Here is a 22,798-nt window from a genome sequence, read left to right on the forward strand (position 1 = left end):
CTTCCTAGCAGCTCAGGGTGTCAGGGCCCTACACAGCCTTCCCAGCCCCTACTCCAGGTGCAATGATGCTCTACTCCCTGCTGGCCTTGTGCTCAGTCTGCCCCGCCTCCAGCCCACTCCTGCCGTCCCTCTTCCCAGATGCCTTCTACATCCCTTCAGGTGCGCCCTTTCCGCAAATCCCGCAGGCCCAAGATGCCTTCAGGGACCTCTCCCAAACCCCCTTCTCTATTCCAGCAATACAGATGGTTCTGGTCTAGAGCTTATATCTGGGGTTCTTGGCCTGGCCTCCACTTACATCTCAGAAGGGGTCATCTGGGGATGCCATTTTATAAAGCCTTTCCTGTGGGTTCTCATGCTCACCCTGGGATCAAGAATCACTGCTTCAGATGACCATCATCCTCTTTCAGGCTACGGGAGTCTTCTCAGACCTTCAGCTCACAAAGACCACCTGCCTACCCCACCTGCTTCAAGGCAGGTTGCATGAGCCACACCTTCCAAATGTGTGTTGCCTGACCCACTGACTTGTTGAGGCACAGTGGATCACACATATGTGCTGATCCCTGGTCACTGCCGGACAGTCATGGAGCTGGGCCTGCAGAGGTGCAGGCAGGGGATGACTGAATGTTCAGGTGTCCTGCTGACCTGTGTCTCTGAGTGGGGATTCCACATGCCACCTTCCTTCCAGAATCTTATTCTCTTAGAAGCCAGAGTCAGATGGTGTGTTTTTGGGCTTAAGGGCAATGACATGGCATCACGTGGGCTTCCAGAGCATTCTCATATCCATTGCCCACTTGATTTTCACACACCCTGAGAAGCAGGCAAAAAAGACGAGGCTATCATGGGAAAGGACTTACCTAAAAGCCACCAGAAGCTCACAGCAGAGCCAGGCCTAAAACCAGCTCCTGTCTCTAGTTTAGGCCTCTTCCACCTGGATGCACCCCCTTCCCCTTTCATCTCCCTGCACCCTCCTCAAGTGACAGCGCTAACAACGAAGGCCTGGGCCCCATGGGTCAGCGTGTGCCCTCAACAGTGGTGAGCCCGGTGGCCTATTCCTCCTGGAGCAGGAATAAGGAAGGATGACAGGGAAGGTCATGGAAGGCACTGTTGTTCCCTGAGTCCTGAATGTGGCTGGAAGGGCAGGCTAATGAGGCAGCTCCTTTTGGAAGCTCCAGGGACTATGCCTGGGAGGGAAAGCCAGGCCCTCAAGGAGCACTCAGGGGCAGAAACAGAATCAAGCCCCATGCTCCAGCTAGGATCTGGCTGCCAGAGGCTGTCTTAGCACCTGAGACCCATCCCTGGGCAACTAAATGGGACACTGTAACCCTGAAGCTTCTAACAGACAGCTAAGATGCCTTCCCATGCCAGGTTCCCCCTAGCAACTGTCAGTCTCAGCCCAGCCATCCTCCCCAACACTTGCTTCAACTGGTGCGGTATTTCAGGCTCCACAGCACGGAGAGAGCTTGCCGAGCACTGGCTCTCAGTGTCCCTGGCCCCAGGGAGGGACAGACTGCAGGGACCCACACAGAAAATCAACATAGCCATCAACCTGAGTAGGGAGGGTATGGGGCAGGTGGAAGCCATGATTGCTCATTAATCCACTAGACTATGAGCATAAGGCTTGAAGTTGGGGCAGATGGGCCATTTTCCTAGTAATTAACAATTTCATAGATGGGGTCAGAGTCACTGGCTGGGTCAGCAGGTTACTCCAATTCTGCCTGATCGGCCCAACCTGTGTGAGCAGAAAGGATGAGTCTGGCAGAGGCCTAGGGTCGTGGAACCCTCTAGAAAGTGCATCTGCCACTTGCTGCACATCCTAATGTGTAAGCTCCCCCCCACAGCTTTCTCTGCCTGCCCCCCCTCTCGCCGCTACCCTCTTCAGAACAGGAGCAGCTCTAGGCCAGGACCACTCTTCACTGGCTGGGCTGCCTAATTGGTCTCCAGGTGTTTCCGCACAACTGAGCGACTGGTCCCCATGACTCTGACAGGAGAGGCTTTAGCAGATGCAAAGTGAAAGTCAGAAAAAGTTCCTGTCCATGTTGAAAATCTGTCTTGCCAAAAAATAATAGAAAGAATATTCTATAGATCTGACACAGGCGAAAAGGCCCAATTCAAATTTCCGGAAAAGAAAAATCTATTAGGTCAACATAATTGTGTGAAGCCCAGGACCATCCAGGCTTTGCCCAGCCAGATTCCAGGGCATTCATTCTCGGGGCTGTGTTGGGGGAGAGGAGCTTGCCTTCCTTCTCCAGTCCTACCAGGACCACTGACGGAGGCTCACCCACAATTCTCTGGCATCCCCCATTCTCCACACTGCTGGCCTCATGAAAACTGGCAATACTAAGCAAGCCACCCCACAACGCCTGTGAAGGGCTACATGGTGCCCACCTGACAGCATAGCGTGAGCCCCCAAAATGGGTGGGGTCCCCTTGCTTGGAGACACACCACAGGGACCAGTCACAAATCCTTCCACCTGCACTGCCCATCTCCCTCCAAAGGCTGCAGAGTCCTCCCAAGATCACCGTCAATGGCCAAGGCCTCTTCACCTCCCTGGGGCAGCCTGCTAAGGCCTGGGAAGGAAGCTCTGGCTCAGCCATCAAAGCCAGATTGCCAGCAGAGCCAATGGCCAAGACTTGGAGGATGCATCTTAAAGTTCTTGAGACAGAAAAACAAAAGTGCTTCTCTGCCCTTCTAGGGCACTAAGCTCAGCCAGGCTGCTGGGCTGTAAGACCCATGATGCCACCAGCCTTGCCACTCTCCACTCTCGGAGTTGCCACCAAAATGTGGCCTGTCTGTGCCTCTAAAATGGCAAAGTGACTGTGTGGTCTCCTCATTTCCTCCAGCCTCCAATGTGTTTGCAATAAGCAATCAGTGAAATCAAGCCAGGTTCATAATAACTCTAGATGAGGAACGTCCACCAACAGTCAGAAGGGGGTTGGAGCTGGGTGTGGAGAATGGAAAAAAACCATTTGGATTTACATATTTGTCTCCATAGGCCCTCCCACAACAACCACAGGAGGTGACTGACAAGCAGCATGGACAGCAGAACCCCCCAAAAGAGAAAAGTTCCAATTCGCCCAAAGAAATGAGAGCCTGTTCCCGGAGTCGCAGTTAAATCAGAACCAATCAGTGCTTGCTCTGGATCCTGCCCTTCTGCTCAGGAAATAATGAGAACACGGAGAGGGCCGCAGCCAGCAAGTGCAGCATGGCAGACCTCTGAAGCCCAGAGAAATCACCAGTGCCATTGCAAGCGCGCTCGGCAGCTGCAGCACCTGCACCTTTAAGAACTCAGCCTAGTGCCCAGGTCCCCACTCAGACACTGACAAATGCCCAAGAGGGCACCTCCTGCCCCACCCCCAACCAAGGGGACAAAGAGGAGCACTTTGGGGCCAGGCAAGGCTGGTTTTAAAACTGTCTGCCTTGATTCATCACTTGATCTGGCACTCTCTCCCCTCTGTTTCCACACCATCCATCACGGGTACCATAACCAAGAAATCCAATAAAAACACAAAGGCCTAGCTCTCCACTCTCAGCAGGCTTCAGAAAGGCTGTATTAGTGCCCCAGCCCAGGCAATTAGCTGAGTCTAAAGGACTGTGGAGCTGATGGGCATTAGCAATCCGGTGCCTGGTGCCTGGCTGCAGGCATTTGGGGAGCAGAGGAAGTGGGAAAGGAGACAGGCAAGGACTGATACAGCTCCAGCTACAACTTGTCCTCCAAAGGTCTGGAGCAACCTAAATGATGAGCAAGGGTCAAGGTGGTCATTTCTGGGTCTATGTGACTCTGAAGGTTTGACTGCCATGGGCAAAATTTCATAAAAGAAAGCATTCTTCTTTTCCCCAACTCTGGACACCCCCTACCTGTGTTCAGCTTCCATGAACTTACTAAAGAAATGAACCGTGGGCTCTCTAGACCCTCCTATTCACTCTCGGAGAAGAATCTCCAGCCAGTTCAGCTCATTTATTACCATGTATTGGACATGTGCTCTCCTGGACCGAGGGGAGCCCATGTGAGCACATAGCTCCCTGACACTTCCCAACCGCACCACTCTGTATCATTCAAGCAAAGGTCATACAATAGCTTGTACCTCCTTCCCCCATTTCTGGTAGTGCATCTCCTGCCAGGACACGTGAAAGCTAGGCCCCATCCCTGCCCCAGGACTTGGTATTGAGCCCCGGGAGCAAGATAGGTAAGCATAGAACTTCGAGTTTACAAGCTCCATGGGTCCAGGACCAAGTTGGGTAGTGGGGGAGCTGAACTGAAATGACCTAAAATATTTTCCAAATCCAGTCACTTCTCAACTACCCTTGAGTGAACTGTCCATGACAACCCCAATCCTGCATGCCTCAGTGCATGGGATTTAACGCGACACAGGTGTGTGTGTGTGTGTGTGTGTCTAGGGGAGGGAGGGCAGGAGGAAGGGGGAGAGAGCTCACGTACACATGTGAGAGAGAATATGAATGTCTGTGGCCCATAACTAAATATAACTGAGTGGTTATTAAGTTCTTATCTACCATTTGGAATTCTCCCTATCTCTTCCCTCACCATGAACACTGGCATTCTGGTTGGACACAACTGAAAAATCATCATGCCTTGCACTGGGGATGGAGGTTCCCTGGACCTTTATAATAAGCCATCAGGTGCTTCTGTTTCTTTGTGACCCAGAGCTGGAGATGGGGAAAATTCGCAGATCAGGCCCTGCCCCAGGAAGGGGAGGCCTTATGAGGCCATAGGACTTACCCTTGCAGACCACACTGTTCTCAGCCTCATAGCCAGGCTTGCAGGTGCAGCGCCCAATGGGCACCATCCACTCTCCATCCCCGTTGCAGTAGAGTTTGATGGGCACGTCTACTTCCTCTGCGTTGGGGATGCATGTCCCCCGAGCAATCACCAGAGATGTACTCTCTGCCCCCGTCATGGTCTCTGGAAACACTGCAAAATTCTGCACAATGCTGGGACACTTCTTGAAGAAGACACGAACAGAAAGGAGAGACATACAGGCTCCATAATCCTGGAAAGCAAGGTAAAAACCATTCCGAGTCAGAGGCCCAAAGCTCCTGACTTCTGTATTGACCTTCATCAGCCTTCCCCCGAAGTCCACCTGGGAGAAGCTCTCATCTGCAGCAATGGTGTCTACTTTGAGGTAGGGGGCCTCAGACCAGAAGGCCGACTTCTTGGTGGCAATAACTGAGTCAGTCTCATAGTAGTACAAGTTGAAGGTCTCCTTACAGGAGCCTGGGACGTTGGGGAGGCTGCTGCAGTCTCTCACAGTGAAGCGCATCTCCGTGTAGATGCGGTGAGCCCCCCGCCGGTTGATGAAGGTGGTGAGGAGCCAGTTGTTTTGGTTGGGCTCGAAGACATTGCACACCTGATAGGTGCGGATGGTGTTCAGGTTTTCATCGTAGCCACTGACTTCCTCCCACTGAATCAGGCAGACCACGGGTGCACACATGCAAAAACACGAAAGAGAGAGTAAGAAGACCAAGAAGAGAGGCAGAGCAGAGAAGCCTGGTGCTGGAGGGGGCCTTACGAGCTCACCAGCCCCGCTGCTTGACCTAAGACAGGAACACCCCAACCCTAACTTGCTTTTAAAGACCTCCTCATAAGCAGACTTCAAAAATTTCTCTGCTGGCCCCCCTGAAATATAATAGATTTCCCTCTAGAAAGCCTTCTTTCATCCAACCAACAGCACTCCTGCTGTGACTATGGCTCATTACGTCCACAGGGACAACCAGCATCTTCCCGCCCTAGGCGACAGCAGGGACTTGAGACCTCAGTGCCATGGCCTCTCCTCCCCACAGCCACCCCCGTGGATTAGGGGTCTGACTACAGGACACCCCTCACCCTGGAAATCTTCAGTTCAGAACCTCATTGCCTTTACTGTGGTGAAGCTCATTTAGAGTCATGAAAAGCATAAGAATATAAGGCTTTTCAGAATTTCTCAACAAACTGAGATTCTCATAAACTTTTGTTTTATAACATCAATCCCTTTGAAAGAGCTAGACCAGAAAACTTGTAGGAGTAGGGGCTACTAAGTGAGATCCTTAAGGAAGCAAATCAAGCTTCATTGTGTGCAAACTGCTAGCAGGGACCCAATGGAAGGAAATGCTGGAGGATATCACACAGGGAGGAAGGAGGGCTTCTTAGCAGGGGAGAGACAGCATGCTTCGCATTGGAAAAGAAAACTCATTTTTAGCAGCCCTCTAGGCAGGAAGGAGAAGAGAAACATTGCGTTTATTAAATGCTGTCTCTCCAGCTTCCCTATAACATTGAAAACTGGATACTGTCACCCCCAATTTACAGATGAAAAGATATGCAATTCGCCCATGGTCACATGACCATAAGAGAAGACAGGATAGAGAGGAGATAGGAAGAAGTGCTTTGAATGGCCAAAGAAATGCTCCTACTAACTTATTTCAGTAACAGGTAATAAGGGGCAGGAGGTCCTTAAAGGCACGGCTTCCTTAACCAAGCCACTCAGCGGCAGGAGCCGGAGAAGAGTGACTGAGTCATTCTTTCTTCCTTGGGCTGGCAGAGGAAGCAGCTGCCCATCCTGGGGAGCTCTCAGGACCCTGACCTCAAGAACTGGGAGTATTCCCAGGAAGTTTCAATACGTTTGTTAAATTCTGTTCTGCTTGCCCGAAACAAATAAGGGACAGAAGAAATTGAGCTTCCTAAAATGAAAAGAAAAAATAAATTGAGATCCTTGATCTTAATATCTAGCAGTGGCAAAAAAAAAAAAAAAAAATTATAGAAAATAGTACCCATTTCTCTAAATACTGTGCTAATTGCTTATTGTTCACAGTGTGGAGCTGAAATAGACAAACTAGAATTCTTCATTTAAAAAGTTGAAGTCAATCTTGTGTGCGTGGAAAATAGACACAGTTGCTTCTTGCACAGAATTAAGCCCCCTGTAGGAGCAGGAGGGCTAGGCTGTCTTTCAAGCTTATGCCAGAGCATCTGAAGACCAGGCATGGTGTGGAGGAAAAAATGGGCACACGGAGAGCTGTCCCTGCCCACCCAGCCCTGTAGAGTGACCTCACGGCCACTCCTGCTGCCCGGGCCCTGCCCCCGAAGCACCTGAGTAGCAGTCCATCCAAGGCCCTTCTCCCCCCACCGCTGCCAGCCCCCCAGGAAGGTCCCTTCCCCAGCCTGGAGTCCTGGGTGAGTTCCTTCCAGATCCTTGCACACTGCCAAACCTCACCTGGACTTTGCTTAATTTCTTATTGATTCTCTAGATGTCAACGAATCACTTTTTATTCCTTCTTAAAGATTGTGTTTTGTTCTATTTAAATGTGTTTGTTAAAGTTACCTTCTGCTTGCCTGGGTTTTTGGAACCAGAAGCAAATATATTAGGGAGAAGTTGCTGACAGTGGTTTTAGTTCAAATTTTCAGACCTTTCTCCCTTCCGTGGCCACTTTGAAATAACATTTTTCTGGTGGACCCTACGTGACTTTGGAGGGAAGGATGGGTTTCTTCTGCTGTTCTGCAAGTGTTTAAACAGCAGACTCCCCGTCCATTACTTCAGCCGGGCTGTGTAAAGTCTCAGCATGAACACGGGGCGCCTTTGTCAAGGCACAGGTGAAGCCCGTGGCCCTATTTAGGACAGGAACCCACCCCAGCCAGAGTCCCTGACCCCCACTCAAGACTACCACAGCTTCACTGTGTGGGAGCAGGACAGGAAGCCTGCCTTTTGGGGCTCACCTTAGCACTGAGACTGTCACCACCAGCAGGTCTTAAGTAGACAGAATGAGGCATTTCTACTCTTGTGGAGCTAGGATATTGAGAACATTTATCTTAGAAAATGATGCTGATTGGTGTTATAAGACCCAACGGAGGTAATCGTTTCAAACATTAACCTCTCTGGGCCTCAGTTTTCTCATCTGTAAAATGAGGACTCATACTGGGTGACCCTGAGTTATAAAAATTCTGCACAGATTTAATTGATTCCATGACAGCTCCTAAGGGAGCGATCAAAGCAAATTAGAAGGAATACAGCTGTATATTCAAAGGAAAAGGGTGGAGAGAAATTGAGAGAAAGGAAAATAACTCCCTGATGTTTGGGGAAAGGCCGTGATAGAGTCTCACATTCATTTCTTTCTCTCTCTCATTCCCCTGCCAGCAGGTAAGACAGGGATTGGAAAAATAAACATGATCAGAGCGGGCTCAAGGAGGTATGAACGCCTTCCAGGCAAGTGGCAATTAGGGGTAGGGGCCTTGAAGAAAGAGAGTATTTTGGCAAACAGAGTTGAGGGTGCAATGGCATTCCCAGCAGGGAGGGACAAACACTGCTATTTGTTTGTGATATTTGGAATCAACCTCCTTGCTTTGGAGTTATACCTCATTCACTCATCAATGAAAAAAATATTTACCGAATGCCAACTTTATGCCAGGTGTTCTATTAGCCACTGGGGATACAACAATATGAAGCTTATAGTCTAGTGAGAGAAACAGAAATTAGACAAATGGTTATTAAAATAACTAAATAATGACAATTGGGCTAACTGCTGTGAGGGAATACTACAGGGTGCCAAGAGAGGGGGTGTACCTGATACACAGAGGAACGTCAAGGAAGACCCTCCAAACTGAGAGGGGATGGACGGACAGGAGTTAAGTCAGAAGTATGTGTCTGGAGGGGGCCAAGAGGAACAGAGAAGGAGTGCAGCATCGAGGCCCAGGAACAGCAAGTGCAAAGGCCCTGTGGTGGGACAATGTGTCCTGGTGCCACTGAGTAATGTCGTCTGTGTGGCACAAGAGTCATAAAAAGCTGCAGGTGCAGGAATAAGACTGAGGAGAGGATGAGTCTGGTCTAGAACTCTGAATTTCATACTGAGGGTAACTGGAAGTTACTAAAACTCATCAGTTTTAGTGAGGAGAAGTACAGGTGATCAGAACTGGGTTTTTAGATTTCTCTGATGTAGAAACTGGGTTGGAGGGCCACCCCAATGCATGGTCAGGACAACTGGATGTGCGTAGAGCAGTACCAACCACCCATGACAGTAGGTTGGATGAGACCTGTGGAAACCGGAAGGACATCCTGGGGTAGAATCCCAAAGTTCTCATGGGCTGAGTGGGGGGGAGGGGCCAGAGAGAGACTTGACCAGACCACGGGTCATGCATCCCCACAACAGTCTTCAACGCATCAGTCCTACCTCCCCAACCACTTTGAGCTACTCTGTGTCCCCAGGCACGCTGCTTCCCAGCTCCCTACAAAAGAGGAGCCTTACCAGCGCCGGATATCCTACCCCCCCAGATGTGTAGCACCCAGATTCTTTCAGCCAAGGCCCGTGCTAGCCCTGGTCCCCAGGACGTACTCTCACTGCCTGTCCCAAAGCTGATTTCCTAAAGGTCTCTGTTCAGTGGCAGCTTCTCAGCCTCTCCTTCCAGGCATCTGACCTACACCTCCTGTGTTCCTTTCTGTAATTGTTTCTTCCCATTAAAATGACAGCAAAGCACCATGATTTGCTTATCAGCTTGGCCAAAAATTGGAAAGATAAAATATCAAGTCTTGGTAAGAATCTAGAGCAAAGGGTATTCTCAAGCCTACCGGTGACGGTGTGACTGGTGAAATCTTTGAGAAGTCATATCAATAGTTTCTCTCAACATTTAAAATGTTGGCCACAACTCAGATCAGTAGGGAAAAGGTACATCATTTTAAGGGACGCCTGGGTGGCTCAGTCGTTGAGCGTCTGCCTTCAGCTCAGGTCATGATCCCAGGGTCCTGGGATCGAGTCCCGCATCGGGCTCCCTGCTCGGCGGGAAGCCTGCTTCTCCCTCCGTCTCCACCCCTCCCTCTGCTTGTGCTCACGCTCTCTCTCAAATAAATAAGCAAAATCTTTAAAAAAAAAAAAAAAGAAATCATTATGATAACTGAGTAGCCATCTGGGAAAAAACAACTTTGCCTCCATACCTCATTCCTTACTTCAGGATAAATTCTTAGTGAATCAAAGCTTTAAACATTAAAAATTAAACCATAAAAATACTAAAAGAAACCATGGAGACAATTTATGTACAGTAATTATGACATGAAACTCAGAAGCCACAAATGAACAGATTGATCAATTCAACTCCATACAATTTTTTTAAGTGGCATAACAAAAATGGCCAGAAGTAAAATCAAAAGGAAAAAAAAAAAAAACAACGGAAATATGCTGGGAAGGAACTATTTATAAACTTATCATGGATAAAGTATTAATTTCCCCTAATAATATAAAGATAATCTATATATCAATAATAAGATACAAAAATAGGCAAGGGATATTAACAAACTGCTCACTAAAAAAGAGATAGATTTGGCTTATAAACATATGAAAAGATATTGAACATTATTCAATATAACCAAAATGGTAATTAACTACATTGTGATACTTCCTTTTTTTTTTTGGTCGGACAGAAGTTTGATAATACACTGTGTTGGAGAAGGTGTAGAAAATAAGCACTCTGATACATAGCTAGATGAAGGGCAAATTGATACAGCTTCTATAAAAATTTTGGTTTTTATTTATCAAAATTATAACTGCACACACCCTTTGAGTCAGCCATTCACTTCTAAGATCAAGTCTCAGATATTCTTTTATATATGTAAAGATAGGTATGAACAATTATTACCTTCTGCCACCACCACCTCCAGAATTTTATGCATGCTCAGGACATCTGGAGGTGGGTGGGCCTCAGAGGATCATGGGCCTATGGACAATGTAGCAGCCTTCTCCAATTTGCTCTGAGTTGGACCTCTGGGAGCTTTGCACAAGCATGGTGGAAAGAACTATTACTCGAGACTGAAATTCTCATCAACTCGTGGGACAGGGAGTGCTCAGTCTGAAATAATTTGACTACAAGAAAATAAGGTCCAGAATTTTTCTTGTGCATGTTTATTTGTGGACTAAGATTCATAATGCACACCAATCTGACTTTAGTCCTCCGTTCTTGGAACTCTCAACCAGACTCCAATATGGCACCTAAGAGCCTTGTTAATGTCCATCAACCAGTAAACACCTAAATAAAATGTGATGTGGCCAGACAATGGAATACTATTCAGAAATAAAAAAGAATGAAGTACTGATACATGCAACAATATGGATAAACCTCTAAAACACTATGCTATATTATACCATATATTGCATGATTCCATATACATGAACTGTCCAGAAAAGGCAAATCTATAGCTAGAAAAGTATTAGTACTTCCCTGGCACTGGAGATGGGAATGGGCAGTAACTGCAAATGGGCATGAAGAATCTTTTTTGGAGGTGATGGAAATGTTCTAAAATGGGATTGTGGGGATAACTACACAATTCTGTAAACTTACTAAAAATTATTGAACTGTACAACGCAAATGAATAAATTTTATGACATGTAACTAATACTTCAATCTAGCTTTTTAAAAAAAACCTCTTTGGGGTGCCTGGGTGGCTCAATTGGTTAAGTATCTGACTCTTGATTTCAGATCAGGTCCTGATCTCAGGGTGAGATCAGGCCCTGAGTCAGGCTCTGTGCTCAGCGGGGATCTGCTGGAGATTTTCTCTCTCTCTCCCTCTCCCTTTGCCCTTCCCCCCATGCACTCTCTCTTTCTCTCTCTCTCTCTAAAATGAATAAATACATCTTTTAAAAAAACCTCTTTGTTTTCTGGTCCAGCCTACACCTCAACACCCAACAATGCCAGCTTGGTCTCTATTATCCACAAAAGGCATGCCCATTGCAACTTTAGGCCCTTGTTTGACCTATCCACTGAGTCGGGGATGCCCTTCTCATTCCTTTATCCCTATATCCCAAGTGACCAGTATTTGCTTGACCAAGTTTATTTGTGGATGAACAAGTGATGCCTAAGTTGAGGCAAAGATGGCAATGAGAGAGGGGACAGGTGGCCAAGGAAGTGGAATCCTATCACTGATGCTGGGAGCCTGAGTAAAATCACCAGGGTCGTCCAAAGATGGGATCAGAACTTTGGGCCCAGGAGCCCACTGAAGGACCACCTGATTTTCCAGCCCGGAATCAGGCAGGTATCAGGCCAAAAGCGCCCTCCGTGTCTAACACACCCACTTTGTCACCATAATTTACCATTTCTTCCAGAACAATGTTCCTCTTATTTGGCTTCTCTCTTGCATCCCCAGGACCATACGCTAGGGCTGGCATGACTTATTGCCTGGACTTATGCCCTGGGTTGCTGTTTGTCAGAAAGTAATGACAACAGACCAGGCAAGAGATGGCAAGTGTTCAAACCAGGGCCACATCCTCTCACATCTGCACCCTGAGACAGTGCCCATCCCCGCCTCTTGCTGCTGCTGTTGATGTTCTGACCGGCGTGACACCTTTCTTCTACCCCACCCTCATGCCATCTCAATCCCTCCGAGAACCAGAGAAGAACAGATCTGGCTGGAAACCACTGTAGGTCATGTAGACCAAAACCTTTTGTTGACAAATGGGCACACTGAGGCCCAGAGACATTCAATAGTTGGCCTGAAGCCAGGCAGCTGATAGGTGGTCGAGCCAAGCTCTCGGTGTGGCTCCCTCCTGTGAGGGGGCTCAGGTATCCTGTTTTCCGTGACGCCGTCCTAGCTTGTATTCACCTACCGTTTTTCCGAATGCTTAAAGCATGATTGAGCTTATTCCACACAATTTCGCATTTCATAATACGCTGCTTTGAACTATTTGTTAGTTGCTCCGTGTATGACTTTCGAGCTACCAGGCTGTGAGCTCCTTGAGGACAGGGAATTAGGTTTTGACTAATTTATTAGTTGATTTTGACAAGCAAAATAACCCCATGCATTCAGCTTTGCAGCATTTTTATTCAGTAACGTCTGGGACCAGTGAAATCCACTGTTTTCTCCGGAATCCCTTCTCCTTTCCCTTTTTACCCTGGGAGATGCCGTCCGCACACAAGGCTGCAGCCACCTCAGGGTAAGTCACCAACCTCCAGGTCTCCCCGGTGCGCCAGACTCTTTGCCCCAGCTGGCTGCTGGACGCCTCCTGATGAACATCTGGCGCGCCCCCATGTTCTCTGCAGTCCTCCTGCCCCTGGATGGAACCTGCACCAGCCAGTCCCCATGTCAGCGATCCAAGAAGCACTCTAGACTCCACCCTCCCCATTTCTGTTCCCCATCCGGCAGTGACGGTGCCAAACCCATGTCTCCAGGCTCCTCCATAGCTCATCCACGCAGTCTGCCCCTTTCCCTGCTGAAGTCCCTCCCCCTCCTAGTCACTCTGCCAGTCTTTCTCTTTAACTCCCCTGCCCCGCTGAGTTTTCTAAAACACAAATCCATCTTCCGCACGGGCTTGTCCTTAGCGGGCTGCACTGTGTTGGGGACCCCTGCACAATCCCAGCGACTAGCCCTTAATAAATACTGGAAGATTGAGGGAATGAGCAAGGCCGTGGGTCTGTTCCTTAAGTTCTCCGCCTCCTTAGCCCCTGGTACTCTGCTGGGGACTTACTGCAGGTGACACCCAGCTAACTCCTGCCTGGGAAAAGAAACAAAGCAGTTTTGCACAACCAGCAGAATATTAACAGCCTTTGAACGGGCACTATTATTGATGCAAATGGACCACCCGTCCTTGAGTCCTTGAGATAAGCGTAGGATAAGCGATAAGAAAACAATGACATCCATTAGAAAGTACTTGTTCAGGCTTTGAGACCATGACTTTGATGTATGAGAAAGACAGCTCTAGGTTCCCCCAAGATCTGGGTTTGTTAAACTTCCTTGTTGGAAGTCAGATCTCGCAGGTCTGTTGCTCAAGAGTGGCCAGTATATTCAGTCTGGCTATGTGTGTGTGTGTGTGTGTGTGGTGTATGAGTGTGTGTGTGTGTGTGTGTGTAAAACATGCTGTTCCCCTTCAAAACCACTGCCGTGAATTCTCTCTACCTGCCCATCCACACGGACTTCTAGAACAACCTTCAGAAACTCTAACACATTCTTTATCCTCCAAGAGTGGATCTGGATTTTAGAAAAGGGGAAAAGTCATCTGGAGCCAAATCTGATGAGTCAGATGGAGGAACAAGCTAAGAAATAATATTCTTTGCTCAAAAATGAAGAGCTGCTATAAAATGAAGTTAAGAGAAGCAAGCGGATTCCACTGTATGTCTCTGAAGACAGTTCCAAGCACGGAGTTCTGGAAAGACTTGTGATAGTTACCAGCTCCCTGGACTGCTGCAACATACCCGCATAGACCCTGCCCCTCCCGAATGCCCAATTCTAAGAATTGGGAAACAATGAGTATGTTTTTCATATTCTAATCATTTCCATATCTAACTGTGTCCCTTCCCGCACTTCCCCGTTCTCTTCTGCATCGCAGAGAGTAAGTAGTTGAGGGAATGGGTGGCCTTGTACCACTGCAGGAGGAAAGCCCATTCAAGCAGTCCCTGGTAGCCGGTCCAGTTCTTGGGCACACCACATGCCACTGCATCCTAAGAATTGCCCTGAATAAGCCATTTCCCTGGGGCCTGGCCAGGGAGGACATCTCCTCTGGACACTGCTACTGAGGAGGAAGACATCACTGAAATCGGCTTTGTGGCCTCTATTAGCCCAGCAAGATCCTAGCTATTCTGATTTGTATGAAGCCCAGCGCATTTAACTCACTTTTTAAATAAAGGATTGCACATCTATGACATCCCCAAACAGTGTTCTGGGTGCCGGTGATCCAGCAGTGAGCAAGAGACAAAGTCCCTGCCCTCGTGGGCCTCATGTTCTAATAGAGCGAACCAAAGGATGAACAAGCAAACAAATGAATAATATCAAGTCAGACTGTTCAACACTCTTGAGGTACAGGTAAGGGGACAGAGTGACAGCCGGCAGTGGGGTCAGCAGGGAAGGTCCTCTTTGAAGCAAAGATCTAAATGACACGCCAGAGCCACCGGCCTGAAAGGCACACATGAGAGGGGCATTCCAGGCTCAGAGAACAAGAATGAGCTCTCTGGGAGCAGGAGTGTGCCTAACACATTGCCAAGAAAGCCTGGAAGCCAAGGTGGCCGCCGGATCGCACAGGGCAAGGGGAAGAGGAAGGAGATGAGGCAGGAGAGGTTGCCAGAGGCCAGGCGGGCCCCCCTCTGCCATTACGGCTCTGTAACCATGAATGATTTTCTGAGTGTTAGTTTCCTCATCTGCAAAAGGCTATTTACCTTGGTGGGTGCCTGGAGGACTGAGATCATGTAAGTAACTCATCTTGCACCCGTGCCTGCACATAACTTCCATTCAGTAAGTACCAGTTATCATTTCCATTATCATCAGCAACACCCCCATTGTTATGTTAACCGCAGGATCCACCTCTGGCTGACACATCAGGATGTGGAAATCATCCCCTCCATCTTGAATAAATAATCCTGCCTCTGGTCAACAGAAGGGCAGGACGAAAGGGCCGAAATCCACCTCCCCACAGACCCCGAGGGACAGCCAGGGGCCTCCTTCCCTGCCCCTCCTGGAATCTCCAGGGCTTCCTCTGGGCAGGGTTCAGCATGGATTCCCTTCTCTCAACTAGGCAATCTCTGGAGCACTGTCAGCCACCAGCTCGAACTACAAGGAGAGGAAATTGGACACTGCGCCCAGGCTTTGGTCCCATTCGGCAGTCTGTATTTGGGCACAAACTTCTGTTGGAGGGAACCTGTTATTCCGCAAACCGTCACTGCCAACATGCCCCGTGGAACCATATGGAACACCCCTGGCGCTGCCCCATCAGAGGAAACCCAAAGACCCACTTTCAGACCCCAGTTAGAGATGGCTGCGTCTCTGAACCAGAAGCCCACTGAGGCCAGGACAGCACACAACTTCACAGAGCCCACAGGAGGCCCCCGATTCTTTGGGGCAGCAGATTGCTCGGGCCGGGCTGGAGCTGCTACCCAATCAGCCTGGACCCCAAGGACGTGGCTCCGGTGTAGACAGTACACTAGGCTTGAAAGAGCTGGGATATTAGACAAGCTAGAAGGCTAATTAAAATGTAAAATGTGGTCCATGGGGCATAAATTCCTACAAGCCCTGAGGGATCTACCATTTAGTACACCAACCAACCAAGGCGGCCATTTACGAGATGGCCCCCTGAGGGCTGCGAGCACTAGCTCAACCTCCCAATAGCCTTAATTTTCCTCCCAGATGTGCTGGGCTGGGAGGACAGGAACGGCCCCCCACTCATTACCACGGCTCCATGTGGTGTGCCCAAGAACTGGGCCGGCTACCAGGGACTGCTTGAATGGGCTTTCCTCCTGCAGTGGTACAAGGCCACCCATTCCCTCAACTACTTACTCTCTGCGATGCAGAAGAGAACGGGGAAGTGCGGGAAGGGACACAGTTAGATATGGAAATGATTAGAATATGGAAAACATACTCATTGTTTCCCAATGCAGTCTCTAAGAGTCTCTACAAAATTCTCTTAAAAATGATTGGATGGAAAAATGCAAGAAATATTGTCTTGAGATGGAAGCAGGAGAAACGGCCCTGAGCAGAACACATCCGTTTGGCTGGGAAGGAGATTTTTGTGCTTACCAGAAAAGGGTTGGGATTAAGTAGCACTGTTGTCACCATGCCTAACGTTGAACTCCAGAAGTCACAGTGACCCCTGGTTTGGCCCAAGAGTTTGATTCACAGACTCTGGAGTCAGCCAGACGCAGCTGTGTGACCAGGGACAAGTCCTTAAACCTCTCTTAGCCTCGGATGCTTCTCTGTCACAGGGACACTAATAGGACCTACCTCAGGAGATGGTCATGAGGATTAAATACGACAATTCATGTAAAGTACTCACATCTGAGTAAGGGACCTCTGCAAGTCAGTTATTATGGATATCAGCCCTCCAGAGACACATGCTTAGCCTCTCTCTGAGCACAGGTCTGTTATTTTTCCTTAAAAGTCTTGGCTCTCCTTCTATGGTGTGTATGACCTATGACTCTTCCCTGGTTGTCTGGTTGTTTGCACCTGGGTATCATCTTTGGCGCATGCACGGGTGCGTACGTGTGTGTGTGTGTGTGTGTGTGCCCGTGTGTGGTTGGGGGTGCTGGCTGTGGCCCAGGTAGGGCCTGTGTGCCCTCCCTTGGGTATGCCCACCCACCAATTGTCTTATGAGCACTGGTCGGCTCTGCCCATTCCCAGCCAGGCTGAGCACCTCTCCCTGCTCAGAGATCCCGGGGCTCTGGGAGCCCCATGCAGGGAGAGCGAGGCTGGCTGGGCCCAAGGTCCAGATGGCACGCATCTCTTTGCATCCTGGCACATCTCACAGCCCAGTCTCTGCCAGCACGCCAGGAGAAACACTGCAGGCTTGTGCCTCGGGAGGGGGCTCCTTGTCCACAGCCCCCGGGGCCACGGTAACCTCCACCAGGCAGCAGCAGCTCGTACCAGGCCCTGCCTGGAGTGGGGTCCTCAGCCATTAGGACAGCTGCCGCCGCTGTTGACATTGCAACAGTGACAAATTCATCCTTCTGACAAGATCCCTTTAAATAATTCCCAGGGAGCTAGGGATTAAGACACTGTTTCTCTCTGTCTCTGTTGGGATTTAAAACACCTCCAGCTGGGGTATTTAAAGAGAGTATAATGGGCTGCCCCTCTTGGGTCTCCCCCTCCCCCTTCCCTCCTCTTTCCCATTTCCCAAACTCAGCCCCCACCCCACCAGCCAGCCCCATAACAAGGAGGCCCAGAAAACAAGAAAGAAAAAAAAGGGAGGGAACCAGTGCTTGGCTGGTCACTATGGCAACCGTGGCAGGGTATTCAGCTGTCATTATCCCAGTGCCTCACACATGTGATTATCTTAAGCTGTCGACTGAATGTGGTCCTCACTGCTGTCCAACAAGGCCTTGTCGAACAAGGCAGGGGCGGGAGCTGCAGGCCCCCAGGCCCCAGCTGCCTCATTCTGCTATGCCCGGATCTGGGTTACACTGATGAGGAGCAGAGTTACCACTGGGAGAAGCTGAGGACTTGTCCCTGCAGCTCGGAGGGATCTCTGCTCCGTAGTGGAGGCCGGCCCTGAAGCCGGGCCACCACACTGGGTCAGAGGCTAGGGACATGGGCTCCTCATTTCTTGGGTGCAGAGAGTGTTGACTGCAGGAGGGCCAGGCTGGCTGTGGCCAGCTGGAGCCATCCTGGAGACAAGAGAGGAGGCCATGGTGGGGGAGGAAGAGGCTGGCCTCCCTGAAGTTCTTGGCTGCCTGCCATTCTCAGAGTGGGGGAGAATTTCCATTCTCAGGGTGCAAGAAAATCAAATCTGGCCTGGGGAGAGGACACACTGTCCTCCATCCTGTCGACTCCCTCCTGATGGTGAGGATGTGGCCACTGTATGTGCCCCACTCCAGGGCATTTTTTCCTGGGACTGGGGAGGCTAGCGTGTGGTCTGTCTGGGAAGCTTGGGGAGGACTCTGATCTCACTCCTTTGCCTCCTTGACTTTGCTAGTTTGTCTTTGGGCTGAGGTTCCCAGGTCCACAAACATTCTCTGAATAACACGATCCCTGGTGACCCCCTACTAGGCACATGCAAGTCCCTGCCCCCTGAGGCACTGCGCACCTGAGTCATCCCTGGCTTGTCGCCATTGACATGTACATGTAAATGCAGCCCATTACCACTGACCATTTCGTTTGAAGGCAGAGCTCTCCTTCCCCGTCAGCAAGGTAAGTTTAAATCTTGACTCCAACATCTTTCATGTTGGCTGTCCTTTGTGACACTGGGAAATGGGAAATGTGTCGGGCATGCCTGTCACCACCAGAGTGGTGAGTGGGACAGTGTCCATGGAGAAGAGGATGTGCCATGACCAGACCCCCCTCTATTCCATCAGCAGAAGAGCACCTCCAATGGAGCAGGGGCCGGTTCTGCAGAACTGCCAATGAGGCCACTGGATGGGACAAAGCAACTCAACAGGACCCATCCCTTCACCTATCTCCCTTCCTAGGAGTCCTCACTTCCTGAACATTCGCCGAGGTCCAGGGGTGGAAGCTGACCCACAGGCTCCTCCATCGCCGTCTGGAGCCAGCCATCCCCTGGTCCCCCTCCAGGTCCTCCTGGACCTGTTGCTCCCTGCCCCCAGATCCACCCATCACCAATCTGCTCCAATTCCTCCCATACAGCTTGCTCTAAAAAACAATTCATGGGAAGCTTGAAATGCACGCTACTCACTAGCACACGGCTTTCAGACCTATCCTTTCCCTTTGTAGAAAACAGGGAAACTTTTGCCTCTCCTCGCCCCTCTTCTCTAGCTTCTCAATGATGCATGACTCTGAGATCCATTCCTCACACGTCCTCGGGGACAGAGGTACAAGAGTAAGCTTTGTGTCCAGACAGGACTGCAGTCTCAGCGACACCCCTAAGCAGTCCTGTGACTCTGGGTAATTGCCCTGAGTCTCAGTGTCTGCTCTGTAAAATGGGAAGAAATATCACCTCACTTGCACGGTCGTGGTGAAAGTTCAGGGAGGTCATACATGCAATTTTCAGTGCCTGGGACACAGCTGGTACTTAATTAAGGGTGACAAGTAACAGCACTATTATGAACAATAACCTGGTTATTAATAACACAGTGCACCCTCAGACGGTATCCATGCAAGAGCAATTTCCCATCAGAAATGCTGGAATGCTGATCTCATTTCTCAGGGGCCCCCTCAACCAGTTCACACCCTCATCCCAGGCCAGTTCCATCCCTCCACCAAGAGTCACTGCACCCACTAGTACTAGCCAGGGCAAGCGGTCCTGACTGAGCTTCAGAGTTTACAAAGAAGGCAAACACTATCGAATCTTGCCAACCACTGTATAAATAAGATCTTACATTACCCATGCGATAGGGCAGAAAATGGGCTCAGAGACATTAAAGAACTTAAAGGAAAATGGATATAAACCCAGAACATTAGATTCCAAATGCTGGGCTTGCTCCTTTATACTACTGGAAGTACAGGAGGCCCCCCTCATCCGTGGGGGACCTATTCTAACACACCCAAGACGAGGCCTGAAACTGAGAGTAGTCCCAAACCCTATATGTTTTTCCTGTGCATCCATACCTGTGATGACATTTCATTTATAAATCAGGCATAGTAAGAGATTTACAACCAGAACTCATAATAAAATAGAACTATTATAACAATCTACTGTAACGAAAGTTATGTGAATGTGGTGTCTCTCTCTTAAAATATCTTATTGCACGGTACTCACCCATGATATGAGATGCTAACATGTCTAAATGATGAGATGGAATGAGGGGCATGATGCAGGTATTGTGACCTAGCATTCAGCTACCACTGACCTTCTGTCGATACATCAGAAGGAGGATCGTCTGCTTCTGGACCACAGCTGACCGTGAGTAAATAAAACCGCGGAAGTAAAACTGCGGGTAAGGGGAGATTCCCATACAGGGGGATTTGGGCCTAATTATTCTAGTACTTCTGGCCGTAAGGGGAGGGAAATCCAAAGGCATTATCGGAGGGCTGCTCTGTTCCCACAGAGGCCAAGCTCCAGCTTCCAGAGCCAGACTCAGTGTCCTCATCTGTCTCTGCCCACTATGACCCTCCCTCTTCTTCCATTTTCTTCCTACCCATCCTTGCTAGACCTCTAAACTCTGCCTCACCTTCCTTCTAAAGGTTTGTCTTCCCCCATTTCTTTCCTTTGCCAAGACAGGCCATGTGAGGGAGCTGTGAGTTCAGGCTCTCAGGGCACTGAGCCCCTGCTGCCCCACCTCAGCCCTGGGACCTGAGTCAGGAGCCCTGTTTCCTTCCATAGTCATGAGAGCCACTCCTGCCTTCAACTTGAGGAGATCTGTCATCAGGCAGTTGGTCCTCAGGCTCACCTATCAATGGCAGGAGGCTTTTAGCATTGGAACAAGGGATGTGGTGGGGCAACTGCCTTTCTAGGGAAGGTTTTAGAGAAGAGGAAAGACACCTGTCTGTCTGGCAAACGAAGGTTAAGCCTGCCTCCAAAACAGGGAAGGGGGGCTGGGTGACCTCTGGGGTTCCCTCTCAGAGTCTGCAGACAGAAACATCTCCTGCTCTGCTGATGAACAAGTCTGTGAGCCCTTTCCAAGAGCAAGAAGATAAATCTGCCAGACAGTAAGGTTCTGGTGACCCACCACAACTCCCTAAGTTCTTTCATACAGCAAGCTAGGGAAACATCTCTCCCTTAATTTCTCTCCCTCCTCCCCTCCTACCTCATCCTCACACACACATACACAGTCATACCCCACGTATTTCTGCAAGCAATATCATAATTAGTCTGCTACTCAAGGACACTGGTCATCTGTAACATTCTATTCACCTCTCTGTTAGAGGCCCACACATGCCCACGAAAAAGATCTCATATAAAAGCCCCATGAGAGAGCAATCACACTTGATGAAGCCAGGCAGAACGGTGCCCTTGATGCTCATTTGACCCACCTCTCCTCCCCTGGGGAACCACTGGGCCTCGGCCAACCCAGCCTCAGCCTCGGAGATCACACTCTTCCCAGGGTAGCCTGGGGCACCTCAGTACCTCTCGGCCTCCCTTTCTCTCCCCAGGGCCCCACCTCCCAGGCTCCCGTGCCTTTGTCTATCACTGTCTCTGTCAGGCAGGTGATTTTAAACTTCCATTCCTAAAAGATGCATATTATATAAAAAAATGTTTTAAGTGCCTCGGGGTGTTTTGTTCCTCATTGCTTCATAAAAGTGACATTAATAGCCAGGGAAGAGCACTGCTGGGTGCAATTACAGAGGATGTTTCAGGTATGAAAGCTGTTTGGAGCCTGCTAATGTTTCCTAATTACAGGCCTTTTGGTAGCGAGAGAAAAAGATAAAGAGTGGGTGGGAGGCCCAGGGTGGGGAGCTCTGACTTATCTCAGTGGTTTACCTGAGGAGGCCAGGGGAGGAGAGGAACGGAGGGAGAGAGCAGGGAGGGCAGAGGCCCACTCCCCAGGAGGCAAGGCGTCTCTCAGTGGAGAAAGAAATATTCATCCTGGTAACAGCTCGGGAAAAGGATACCATCCATCTCTCATTTATATACTGAGCCTGAATTCAAGGAGCCCACAGCAACACAACCTGGGAGTTCCTCCTGGAGCCAGCCTCAGAAGCCTCCGTGGTGGGCAGCATTTCATTGGGAAAGATGGTCCTGCGTGGTTGTCAGCAGGAGAACAGACTGCAGGAGGTTAGACGTCAGCTCTGGTACTTTCCAGCCATGTGACTAGAAGTAATTTCACAGCTGATTCTGTGCCTTAGTTTCCTCATCTGTAAAATGGGACTGTTGTGAGGATTAACGTGTGCGTGGCCCACACAAGAAACCACATCAGCCTCTATACCATTCAGTTACACGAGCCAGGGCACCTCCTTTAAGACTCAGGTGGGCTTTTCTGTCACTGGCCACTGGAGAACCCTGACTGATACAAGAGTGTGGCTTCCAGCAATCAGCAACCGGGCCAAAGGCTCCCAAGTCCCAGGCGGTGGTACCTGTCTGAGGAAGGATAACCAAGGCAAGGCCTGAAATTCAAACACCATAAAACTCCATTCACAAAATCATTTTGCCCAGAGCGAAATTTCCCTAGGATTTGCCTAATTTAGCTCAGGCTTTTCTGTCTTCATTAACATGCTTGAGTCATCAAATAAAGAAAAGAGAAAATCCAGCCCTTCACGGGGTTAGTACTGTGCTAACACTTCTTGAGTGTTTACCGGGGAAAATGTTTTACTGACTTGTTTCATCTATGGAAAGAGGTGCCGTGCTTGCCCCACTGAGGAGAGGGGAACCTGGAGCTGAGAGAGTCTCAACGCCCAGTCCAAGATCGCACAGCTGGGAGCTGCAGTTTATTTGATGCCAGGACCTGGAGCCTTCAGGGCTCCTCCAGAACTTCTCATCCATCAGACAGACAAATTTCAATTGACTTTGCATGGTCTTGGAACGAGTGGGG

General features: G+C 49.5%; 1 protein-coding gene across 1 annotated transcript in view; it reads right to left on the reverse strand.

Moving 5' to 3' along the window:
* The window catches only part of EPHB1 (EPH receptor B1), a 427,022-nt gene that overhangs the window by 263,258 nt on the left and 140,966 nt on the right, over window positions 1-22,798 (reverse strand). Inside the window, exon 3 of the mRNA XM_045903730.3 lies at window positions 4,736-5,417. Coding sequence (XP_045759686.2) covers window positions 4,736-5,417 — 682 coding nt within the window. The remainder of the gene's footprint in view (window positions 1-4,735; window positions 5,418-22,798) is intronic.

Source organism: Mirounga angustirostris, unplaced genomic scaffold (genome assembly GCF_029215605.1).
Source record: "Mirounga angustirostris isolate CCGP_5_RB_7025 unplaced genomic scaffold, mMirAng1.0.hap1 SCAF_1, whole genome shotgun sequence".
Taxonomy (NCBI): Eukaryota; Metazoa; Chordata; class Mammalia; order Carnivora; family Phocidae; genus Mirounga; species Mirounga angustirostris.